Raw genomic sequence first — 12,364 nt, 5'->3', positions numbered from 1 at the left:
ATGTTAGTTACACATTTTAAGGACCAAATTCCCCCAGCAAATAGATAAGCGGATAAAAGGATTCGATCTAGTTCTTAGATTTATATAAAAAGGGTGGTTATAATCGGTAATGTTTACTCACTTTATGGAGCTTCCGTAGAAATTGCTATTGTTTCATGCACTCTAAAGACCCCGCTACAGAACATCTGATTTTGATTGAATTGAGGAGTGACTGTCAGTGAGTTGTCAGTGGTTGTCATCCCTTTCGAAAGTTGAAGGCTGACACGCAGAGAGCGTTCGCCTGTTCACTCGGGATATTTCCTAATTTTTGATAGGTAAATACTGCTTTATAAATCCTACGTCCATCTGCTCCCCGCCTGTGAATTCCTCGCAACTCCGCAAACAAAAATATGTTTATGAAAACGACCGATAATGCCCTACAAATCGGTTTTGGTGTTTTGAGGTTAATTCGAATGGACTGCAGACGCGGCACTTGATTGAATTAAATGTCAGGGAAGACGAGTTGGGGACACGTTTCTTCCTTGGGCGGACAGCGCGCAGGTTATTTAAATTTATTTCCATTTTTTCCGCAGAATGTCGAGGAATCGCAGCAACGAGGAGACTGACAAGCAGACTCGGATTGCTATCGTCAGCGACGACAAATGCAAGCCGAAGCGATGCCGCCAGGAGTGCAAGAAGTCCTGCCCCGTCGTCCGGATGGGAAAACTCTGCATTGAAGTCACCCCCAACTCGAAGATCGCGTCGTTGTCCGAGGAACTGTGCATTGGGTGCGGTATCTGTGTGAAGGTACGTTGATTAGATGCAAAGGTGGATGCACTTCCGCTTATAGGCCGAGATTCCCGGGGGCTCACTTAGTAACCTTCGATTCGACCAGTCAAACCATTCGAACCATGCAATAATCTGCTATCTCCTAGTCTAAAAACTAACACAAATTTTATCCAGTAATCGAAATGACACATTCTGTGCTTGGTTGAATGTTGCCTCGGCGGCCAGATTACGGGGCGAATGGGAATGTAAAACGGGTTAGATTTCCGGGCATTGTTGTCGGGTTCAGATAGGTACCTCTGGCCAGTGAGGATGGTCATCTTGTTTTTGAAAAAAATTGAATATAAATGCTGAGTCATTCGACAGGGAAACTCCCAGGTGCTACTGACAGGCATCTCCAGAATTGATTAATTTGTTATCTTATGAATGCACGCACAGACTTGATAGGAGACAACAATTTTGTTCTTCTGTTTTTTCTGAAATTCCTCTCAGACGAACTATGATCTCCCAGGAAGAATGCAACTTGCAGAAGCATACTTTCCGTGTTTTCGCAGTTTACAAATCTAAATGACGTCTTAAAAATTATTTCTTTTTGGCTTGGGCGGTTTCCATCGCAGGGTAGAGGCGATCTCATCAGCAGCGGCTACAGGTGCCATTTCGCTCTTTTTGTTTAATTCAAAACCCCAGGGTATGAGTTACACTAATATCTCTCTAAGTCGAATTCTCATTTGCCAGGAAAAATTGTCCCCGTTATAGAGATTTCGACTTCAAGGGCTGTTCTAGTGTTAACAAATTCTGCTTTTAATTTCTTTTTTTACCATATTTGGATAGACAACTGGCAATAACGTCTAAATTATTAGAGTCACCTTTGAAAAGATGTATAATTACAGGAATATGCAAGGAAAGGTAACAAACATGTTGCTAATTTTGGCAAGTTATTTATGGTTTCAAACAGTTTTGGTCAAAAATTCTTCGGAGGATTTTCCTAAGAAGCCAAGTTTCCGGGGAATACGTGAGGACATTGCCTTGTACAGAGACCCTGCAGTGGAAAGTTTCGAGCGAAACCGTTTTCGGAGGCTGAAAAAGGTTCTGTTGGTTGCCAACAACCGTGCGCGGATCTCCTCGTAGTTGTTACCGGTTTTGATTTTCGACCCCAGATAAGAGAAGTTATCAACGGTCTCAAAGTGGTAGTCTGGTATCTTTGTTATTTCCATGATGTTGATATCGTCAGCATAGGCCAGTAGCTAGGTGGGTTTAGAGAGAATAGTGCTACTCGCATTTAGCTCAGTATCATGGATTACTTCTTCCAGGGCCAAGTTTAAGAGGACGCATGATATTGACTCCTTACCTTAGACGGTTCTTGATGTCGAATGGTCTCGAGAGTGACCCTGTTGCTTCTATCTGATATCTGGCCTCGCACATTGGTCAGGGTCGTCTTTCGAAGGAATGCCGAATTCTCTTATGGCCGTGTACAGTGTTACCCTCGCTATGCCATCATAGGCAGCTATCCGACCTAGCAAGAAAGCGGAGAATATCGTATAGATGGTACTCAGCAACGTGATATCTCTATCTCTGCACTGTGTGATGTCTCCCTTTTTATGTATGAGACAGATAATGCCTCTTTGCCAGTCGTCAGTGTCCCACACCTTGAGCACAAGTTGATGAACCACTTGGTGTAATTGATCGCCTCCATATTTAACCAATTCGGCTGTAATTCCATCGGCTCCTGACGACTTATGATTTTTAAACCGATAAATTGCACGGACTGTTTCTTCTATACTTTGTGGTGGTAGTATTTGTCGGTAGTCTTGGTTGTTCAATAGTTCATCAAAGTACTCAACTCATCGCTCCAATAGGCCCATTCTGTCGGAAATCAGATTTCCCTCTTTGGCTTGGTAAGATGAACATCGAGGTGTGTAAGGTTTCATCCTGCTGACTTGTTGCTAAAAATTGCGTGCCTGGTGCCGTTGCTCCCTGTACTTTTCGAGTTTACAGACTTGTTGGTTCTCCCAGGCTTCCTTTTTCTGTCTGTGAAGTCGCTTCTCCGCTCACCGGAGTTCGTGATAAGTCTCCGCGCGTGCCCGCGCATACTCGGTATGCAGCATTCTTCCGTTCCATTGCTAGATTACATTCATCGCCAAACCAGCGGTTCCGACTCTTTTTGCGGCCGGGGCCAAGTATGTTTTTGGCCGTATTCACTATAACGTTCCTCAGGTGATTGTGAAGATCATTTGTTGATGCTTCACCTCCAGGATCTCTGTTGACTGTGGTTATTGCAGCATCCATTTCCCTCTTATAGGTGCTGCGGAGGGCTGTGTTGTGGACGGCTTCAGTGTTAACTCTCACCTGATTGTCAGAGGGGATTCTGGGTGGTATTATTCGAGCTCGGAGCACGAGATAGTGCCTTGAAGTGTGTTAGAGCACTTCATTGAAGACCGTAACGGCACACTACAGTATATTGTAGGAGACAATGTGGTCAGCATTGCGCTCGCCCGAGATTATTACCCTGATTTGACTCAGGTACTCATTCAAAGCTGAGTCGACTGGTATCCGACGTCAAATCACGATACAAATTCCACTGTCACCATTGAGATTTGAACCGCGATCTTCCGTATGACAGCCTTGTGCTCTAATCACTCAGCTATCCGGACACCGAGTCCATATTGACCCTCCTATACTTTCTGACATTCATCAAGTCTGGGAGGTGGTGGCGTTCGGTGAACACGTGGTCAATTGGGTTGAAAGTGGTCCCGTCTGGAGAGGCCTACGTACGTTTGTGGACCGCTTTTCGGGCAAACCAAGTACTTTTAACCACCATTTCGTGTGATACTGCCAATTGAATGATCCGCAGTCCGTTATCATTTGTATTTTGGTGTAAGCTATGGGAGCCAATGTATCGCATGAATACGGGTTCTGTTCGAGAAACGCTTCAAAAACAATGTTCGAAAAATGCGTTCTTTGGAAATACTGGGACCGGACTTCTTTCGAGATTCAACCAAATTCACGGTTGGGTGAGAACGAGTTGATATCAAAACAAAACACAAAGATTAGTGTTAATTGATTAATTTTATTGCCCGCACAAAGCAGTATGAGAAAAAGAAACGAAAAAACGAAACGAGAACGTGAAAAACAGTAAAAAAGCGAATTGCGCGTGAAAGATGGTAATAAACGTCAAGCGGAGATCTTGATAGAGAACCGCTGTACATTTACACAAACAGTCAGCGCTAACGCAGAGATGAGATGAGATGAGAAGCGGGAGGTTTGAACATTCTCCCCACCTTCTCCACCCGTTGGAGAAGTTTAACTTGATAAGACCTGAGGCTGAGAATCTCCCTCGGTGGTTGAGACTGGCAATAGTACCAATTTTGATATTGGTCGCGTATATGTGGAAGTTGCAGTTTTGAGGGTTACCACTCGAGTGAGACCATCTTTGCCGGGATGCGTTTGAATAACTCTGGCGAGCGTCCACTTTGATGGAGGAAACCGCTCATCAGAGATGAGAACCAATGATCCTTCTTTGATGTCATGGTGCGATGTTTTCCATTTAGAAATGGACTGATGTGACTGCAGATATTCCGCTGACCAGCGTTCCCAGAAATATTGTAAACGTTCCTGGATCCGTTGGAAATGAGAGAATCGTGGAGTCGGTACATCGGTGAGTATAGGCTAAGGAATGGTGTTGAGAGGAGCACCTCTAATGAAGTGTCCAGGCGTGAGGGCAGAGAGATCATCTGGGTCTTCAGTGAGAGCACTCAGCGGTCGTGAGTTGAGAACGGCTTCAACTCGTGCGAGGAACGTCGAGAAGTCTTCGTAGGTGAGAAGCGTGTCGGCGATCGTTCGTTGCAGATGGTATTTTACAGATTTTACCGCTGCTTCCCACTTTCCACCCATATGTGGTGCTCCAGGTGGATTGAATATCCATTGGGTCCCGTCATTTGCGAGAATTTGGCGCAAATGCTGCGATTTTTGTACACTGCTGTTGAGAAGTTGCTGAAGAGTGACGTCAGCACCCTTGAAATTAGTACCGCAATCACTAGTGAGTGATTTGCAAATCCCACGGCGACTAGTGAAGCGGCGAAATGCCTTGAGGAATCCTTCGGTGCTGTAATCCGTGACAGCCTCGAGGTGGACAGCAGATGTTGAGAGACATATGAAGACGACGATCCAGGCCTTGTAGGTTCGAGTTCCGCGTTCTTGATAATATTTGAGAGACACTGGTCCCGCGTAGTCAACTCCTGTATGCTCGAATACCAATGAGGGTTGTACTCGTTTCGCAGGAAGTTGGCCCATTAACTGCTGAGCACGTATTCCTCGTATACGTGTACAGGTGACGCATTTTTGGATGAATGATTTTATCGGAGCTCTGCCTCCGATGATCCAGCAATATCTACGAATGTAGTTCAGAGTGAGCTGTGTTCCTCCATGTAGAGTGCGAGAATGAGCGTTGACGATGATGAGATGTGACAGTACGCAGTCTTTCGGAAGTATAGGCGGATGTTTTCTATCTTCGTCAAGCTGAGAGTTCTGAAGTCGACCACCGACTCGTAAGAGTCCAGTTTGGTCAATGTGAGCTGTCAGACGTGATAGTGCATGAGACTTGGGAAGAGGTTTGCCTTGGGAAAGGATACGAATTTCTGATGCGAAGTATCCTTGTTGTGTAATACGAATCCAGGGGGTGAGAGCTACTTGCAAATCCCCTGGAGTGAGAGCCGAGTTTGGAATCTGGTGTCCGTTTGAAGACTGCTACTGCATGTAGTAAAGTAGCAGTGACTCTGACAAGTTTTGTGAGAGTGCTGCATCGAGTCAAGAGATGATCCAAAGGCAAAGATGGAGTTGATGAAACGACATGTACTCGATCGCATTTCCATGTCTTCATGAGAGACATCAAGTGGTAAGAATGAAGGTCACTGGTGAGAAGGTTTGGTTAGCCAATCTGGACCTGACCACCATAGAGAGTGCTTCATGAGTTGAGAGGGGTTTAAACCCCGTGATGCGCAATCAGCTGGATTTTGCTTGGTGGAGATGAATTTCCACACTGCTGACGGTGAGATTTCATGAATGTCACGTACTCGATTCTTAATAAATTCCTTCCAACGAGTGGGATCACTGTTAATCCATGCGAGGGTGACCGATGAATCTGTCCACAAAGTAACTGGCACGTTGATCAAGTTGAGAGCCTTTCGTGTGCGTGAGATGAGCTTCGCGAGGAGTAATGCGGCAGATAATTCTAATCGTGGAATTGTGAGGCGTTTGAGAGGAGCAACTCGAGTTTTTGCACAAACAAGAGTTACTTTTGATTGCTGATTTGGATGAGAAACTCTGATGTAAACTGCTGCAGCCATTGCAGTTTGTGATGCGTCCGAAAATCCGTGTATCTCGACATGTGAGAGGTTAGATGTGAGATTGAGCCAGCGTGGAATTTTGAGGTTTGCGAGATCAACCAATTCACTCCTGAACGTCTTCCAACGATGAGTTATCTGAGGAGTTAGTGGGTCATCCCATCCAATCTTTTCTAGCCATAAGTCCTGCATCAGAATTTTGGCTCGAACAATGACTGGTGAGATTAATCCAAGAGGATCAAACAACTGTGCTGTTTCTGACAGTATGATGCGTTTCGTGATGGCCGAAGTTTGGGTTGTATGGCCTGTAAAAGTCAAAATGTCCGGTGAACATTTCCAGGACATTCCGAGAATTTTACACGTAGACTCATCGAACTGGTGAGATGTATTGCTGCTGAAACTTGATGAGTTGACTTTGCAGAACGATGGATGATTGCTTTTCCATTTCGCTACTGGAAAACACCCGGTGAGACAGAGCGCTTCAACCTGAGACGCGATTTCATTGAGACGTGAGAGAGTATCAGCACCTCCAGTGATGTCGTCGACGTAGCTACCCTTTTCAAAAGGTTCGATTGCTAACGGCAACTTGTGGCCCTCGTCGCTGAGAAGTTGTTTAAGAACGCGACATGCTAAGTATGGTGCTGGCTTTGTACCATAAGTAACGGTTGTAAGATCGTACATTGCAGGCTCGCTGGTGCTTGATTGATGATCCGTCCAAAGTATTCTCTGGAACTTCCAGTCATCTGGATGAACATCTATTTGACGGAACATTTTGGTAATGTCCGTTGTAAAGATGAATTTGTGCTGCCTTACATACAGCAGTACATCGAAAATGTCTGCTTGAAGTTTCGGACCGGTATGCAACGTATCGTTGAGTGAAATTCCTGTGCTTGATTTACAGGACCCGTTGAATACGACCCTCAGCTTCGTGGTGAGACTATCTTCACGCAATACGCCGTGGTGAGGAAGGTAAAAGCTCTCAGTAGGTGATGACTTATCTTCTGAGACTTTTTTCATGTGACCCAGCGATTCGTACTCTTTTAGAAAATCTGAGTACAACTTAAAAAACTCAGGCTGGTGAGAAATGCGTTTGATGAGCCTATTGAGCGATTTTTCTGCGATATGCTTCGTTTGTCCGAGTTGTGGAGCATTCGATTTGAAGGGTAGGCGCACCACATACCGACCTGCACTGTCGCGAGTATGTGTGCTCTGAGCGAATCCTCCCGATGAGACGAGACATCCTCAATTTCCCAGAATTTGGAGATGTTATCATGTAGCTGCTCATTTGAGATTGTGAAACCCGTATGGGAAGGTGCACTGGATGATGAGCCATCGACTGGACCAAGAATTGTCCATCCGAACATGGTGTTAAAAGCCGTAGGCTCATTTGATGAACTGGATTTAACTCCAGGTCTTAAGATTTTGCCGTAGGAGTCTGCACCGATGATAATATCAATCTTGCCAGGTGAGAGGAAATCTGGGTCAGCTAGTTCCAGATTATGAAGATGAGGCAAATTCTTTGCGAATATTTCGACTGACGGTGACTGGTGATACTACCACTAACACCATGCTTGTTATAGATAAATTCAAAAGAAATAAACTTTACCCTAGCCGGAAAACTAGCTGATGTGCTGGAACTAAACGGTCATTTAATTAGATCGAGTGAAATCTTCACTGACTATATTTAATGATTAAAACAGGTTCATTCCCCTGAAGGACACAGAAACCGGTTGACCGAAATATGCATCTGGGGAAATTAAAAACAATCATCGATTCAAAGGAAATCGAAATTTGTTAATTTTTGATTATCTATTTTTATACAGCCAATGCAAACAAGCCGAGTATAGTACATAATACTATTTTAACAGTATTTTTAAACCCCAGCTCAATGGGCGATTAGCATGTGGTCAATTTGTTGGAGAGACCCACGTTTTTCGAAATATGCATTTGCAAAATATTATATCTAATCGACCTGCAGCTTCTAATTTGTCAATTCTGTTTACAGAAATGTCCCTTCGATGCTATTACCATCATCAACATCCCCAGCAACTTGGATAAACACACGACGCACCGTTACTCAAAGAATTCATTCAAGTTGCATCGACTACCCATTCCGCGTCCCGGAGAAGTGCTTGGACTTGTAGGCCAAAACGGTATTGGCAAATCGACCGCGTTGAAAATCTTAGCTGGCAAGCAGAAACCGAATTTGGGGCGTTACATTGACCCACCGGATTGGACGGAAATCCTCGCCTACTTCAGAGGTTCCGAACTGCAAAACTACTTCACGAAAATCCTAGAGGATCACTTGAGGGCGCTCATTAAACCCCAGTATGTGGATCAAATTCCAAGAGCTGTTAAAGGCTCTGTTGGTGCCTTACTGGACAAGCGAGATGAACGAAAAAACCAGGAAGAAATCTGTGAAATGCTGGATTTGAAGCATATACGCGACAGAGAGGTGGGCGCATTGTCTGGTGGAGAATTACAGCGCTTCGCGTGTGCTATGGTGTGCATTCAAAACGGCGACATATTCATGTTTGACGAGCCTTCGTCTTATTTGGATGTCAAACAGCGATTGAACGCTGCCTTGACTATTCGGCATTTAATTCATCCTGATAAGTAAGTTCATCTTATTCATTTTAGTGAACGTCCGTGCCAACTGAAATTATGTTTATTTTTCAGGTTCATTATCGTAGTCGAGCACGATCTGTCGGTTCTGGATTATCTTTCTGATTTTATTTGTTGTTTGTACGGTCTTCCTGGTTGCTACGGTGTTGTTACTATGCCCTTCTCTGTTCGAGAAGGTATCAACATTTTCCTAGACGGTTTCGTGCCAACTGAAAACATGAGATTCCGTACAGAATCTTTAACATTCAAGGTAAGTGTGTGAATTCCGGTTTTGATATTTCCCAATTCTTTCCAGAGGGAATTGACTAGGCTTTCCATTTAACAAAAAATGACAATAATCCGTACAGGTCTCGGAATCTGCCACTGAAGAAGAAATCAAACGAATGAATCACTACGTTTATCCGAAAATGTCGAAAACATTAGGTTCATTCCAGCTCACCGTTGAAGAAGGACATTTCAGTGATTCTGAAATTTTGGTACTGCTCGGAGAGAACGGAACCGGAAAGACAACGTTCATTAGAATGTTAGCCGGTAATCTGGAGCCCGACGCGGGATCCGGTAAGTGAAAGATATCCAAGCCAATGTAGGAGATAATATCAATGCGAATCAATTGAAGGTGACCTCCCGATGTTGCACATTTCGTACAAACCACAGAAGATTTCACCAAAAACCCAAGGAAATGTTAGGCATTTATTACACGAAAAGATTCGTGACGCTTATGTACATCCGCAGTTTATTGCTGATGTGATGAAACCAATGAAGATTGAGGAAATTATGGACCAAGAAGTGCAAAATCTGTCCGGAGGAGAATTGCAAAGAGTTGCTTTGGTGCTCTGTTTGGGCAAACCCGCCGACGTGTACTTGATTGACGAGCCTTCAGCCTACTTGGATTCTGAACAGCGTCTTGTTGCCGCTAAAGTTATCAAACGGTAGATTTCGTAGTATAAAGTCTGCCTGAACCAAATTTCAATTGTTCAAATATTTCAGGTACATTTTACATGCAAAGAAAACCGGGTTCGTTGTAGAGCACGATTTCATCATGGCTACTTACTTGGCTGATCGTGTTATTGTCCTGGAGGGAAAGCCGTCTGTTAAGACCACTGCACATACTCCCCAATCGCTTCTTAACGGAATGAACCGTTTCCTTGAGCTACTGGGCATCACTTTCCGACGAGATCCTAATAATTTCCGGCCACGAATCAATAAGAATTCATCCGTGAAGGTAATGTGAAATTTTTTCTCTTAATCAATATATTTTTTAATTTTCGAATTTCTCGTTTTGCAGGATATTGAACAAAAGCGAGCTGGGCAATATTTCTTCTTGGAAGATGAAAGCTAAATGGCTTCTCGCAATGTCCTGCGTGCACGTGTGTGTCGAGTTGCAATAGAAGGGGAACGGAAAGGGAAAACTAATTTACGCGCAAAGATTTATAAGCAGGTTCGTGTTCAACCCATCGGGTCCGAGGATAACGGCTATATCGACTTTTATATAAGTGTAATAATGATATTTTATTTGAACTCTGTGTCCAAAAATATTTCTATTCTACCCAAGACAAGACTATTGCCGACCAATAAAACATCTATTGTGCATGTCAGTATGTATACACGCATGGATTACTAGTGAAGTTGAAGAGGGATCTTGGATTATGATAATTTATTTCCACTTTTGGCTATAATGGAAAATTTGCAGTTTTTTTGGTCGAAAATCAAAACGTCAAACTTTTTTTCTCGACATTTCTCTGGTCTTTGCAGAATTAGGTGAAATTTGTAATGCAAAACGTAAATTAGTTCCATTTAGCTAAATATTTGATTTTTTATCTGATGTAATTGTTAATTTTTGTAATAAATTCAAAAATATGCGTACTGATATCTGAAGTCCTTCATGTACGCTTTGATAGTTAGGTGGGGATCAAAGCGGATGTAAGTTTATTTCTTCTAATCGTCAATATCGCTAATAAGCAGTTGCTATACACTTCTAAATGTAGGAGGAATCAGGAATGCAGGAATCTTGTCTGTACGGTAACTTGTTTGAACTCATCAGAACTTCAGGGAAGCTTTCGCCTCTTTTTCAACTACTTCTGTGTTATCTAAATGGGGACTTGCTAATCTAGTTAATTCTCCTGTGAGATAGGGAATAATTTAATTAATTTAAAGTATTCCCTACATGTCGTACGAGGTGACTAAAAGAGGCAAACATCTGTGTGCTAGCAATCTGCAGATTTCGAAACTCTCTTGCTTTAGAAACGTTACCCATGCCTCGGATAAAGACGGACTTTCCAGTTACGATCTTTTTTTTTTTGGGGTGGGGTAGGGTAGGTGACTGCATTTACGCACGCAGTGTTGGACTTCCGGTTCGGTACGTCGTCGGACTACCAACTAAACCCCATCGTCAGAGAGCTAGCCTGGAATCGTTTATCACATTACTTCGGACTAGCCCCCGAACTCTCCCGCCTTGTGGAGCCTTCAAATCAGGGAGTTCCTTTCACCAACGGCAGGGGAGAGGAGGAAGGGGACTGTCAGTTCAAGGAACCCCCTGCCATCCGGCCCCTCCACCGGTCGAGCTCTATCTTCTTATCAACGAGAAGGGCCCGAACGTAATGGGCAACACGGCTCCACCTGTCAGCACTCCTCAGCATCTCTTCGACAACGTTGTCTGGAGAGAGATCCCATGTGTTTAAATAGAGTTGCTGACGAACCCCATCCCACCTTCCACAAGAAAAAAAAGTGTGGTGGGCGTCGTCCACAACTCCATTGCAAAATACACAATCCGGAGATCGCGCCTTTCCAATTTTGTGCAGGTAAGACTGAAAACTTCCATGCCCACTTAACAGTTGGCTAAGGAAATAGTCTCACCATGCTTCCGATTCAGCCATGTACCTAAGTTGCCGATGAGCCGCGCAGTCCATCTGCCTCTAATTTCATTTTGCCACGAGAGCTGCCACTCGTCTAGAGTGCGTTGCCGTTCTTTGCCATCAACCACCTCCCTTGGCTCATCCCCCTTGCGCTTGTATATAGCTTGGCGCTCCTTAGCAAGAAGGGCAACGGGGGTCACTCCATCACGGCCAGTTCAGAGACAGTGCGGTACGCAGATGCCACCCGCAAAGCTCCCTGTCTCTGTACTTGCGCGAAACGTTTACGATATAATACCTCCTTGCTAAGAGTGTCAGCCCATACCTCTGCGCCGTAGAGCAGGACAGACTGAGTTGAACTCATCAGGAGACGTCGCCTGCTAGACCTAGGACCCCCAATGTTTGCGATTAGCCTACTTAACGCCGAAACTTCAGCTGCAGGCTTGTTCGCTGCTGCTTTGATTTGCTCAGAAAAGCTCAACTTTGAGTCAAGAGTCAATGCGAGGTACTTTACCGCTGAGTTTAACTCGATTATCGACTCGTCGAACGGTATGGGACGTAGGTCGGAATTCTCTTTTTAGTCAGGATGACTACTTCCTGTCCAGTGCAAGGTTGAAACCATCCGCTTACCCGTCGCATCAATAAGCCGAGTCTGCCTTGTGCCTGTTCGACAGTGCGTCCAACGACAAGCGCTGCGACTTCATCTGCATAGCCGACCAGGCGCGACTCTTCTGGCATGTCGAGTTTAAGTAGACTGTCATAGGTAGCATTCCAGAGGTCCGGCCC

General features: G+C 44.4%; 1 protein-coding gene across 1 annotated transcript; it reads left to right on the top strand.

Annotated features, from left to right (window-relative positions):
- The first annotated feature begins 164 nt into the window (after window positions 1–164).
- Window positions 165–10,596, top strand: LOC119649267 (ATP-binding cassette sub-family E member 1). Its single transcript, XM_038051356.1, has 8 exons — window positions 165–314; window positions 573–786; window positions 8,110–8,720; window positions 8,784–8,979; window positions 9,077–9,287; window positions 9,346–9,658; window positions 9,717–9,951; window positions 10,015–10,596. The coding sequence occupies exons 2-8, from the start codon at window positions 574–576 to the stop codon at window positions 10,066–10,068; spliced, it is 1,833 nt and encodes a 610-aa protein (XP_037907284.1). The 5' UTR covers window positions 165–314; window position 573; the 3' UTR covers window positions 10,069–10,596.
- Window positions 10,597–12,364: the final 1,768 nt, after the last annotated feature.

Source organism: Hermetia illucens, chromosome 2 (genome assembly GCF_905115235.1).
Source record: "Hermetia illucens chromosome 2, iHerIll2.2.curated.20191125, whole genome shotgun sequence".
Classification (NCBI taxonomy): domain Eukaryota; kingdom Metazoa; phylum Arthropoda; class Insecta; order Diptera; family Stratiomyidae; genus Hermetia; species Hermetia illucens.
The sequence above is the reverse complement of the archived record's forward strand: the minus strand, read 5'-3'. Positions and strand labels throughout refer to the sequence as shown.

Excerpts from the sequence above, each read along its gene's own strand:
- LOC119649267 (XM_038051356.1), top strand. The coding sequence starts at position 574 with ATGTCGAGGAATCGCAGCAACGAGGAGACTGACAAGCAGACTCGGATT. Across the intron at positions 8,980-9,076 it reads CAGAATCTTTAACATTCAAG|GTCTCGGAATCTGCCACTGA; the intron begins GTAAGTGTGTGA and ends TAATCCGTACAG. Across the intron at positions 9,952-10,014 it reads ATAAGAATTCATCCGTGAAG|GATATTGAACAAAAGCGAGC; the intron begins GTAATGTGAAAT and ends CTCGTTTTGCAG.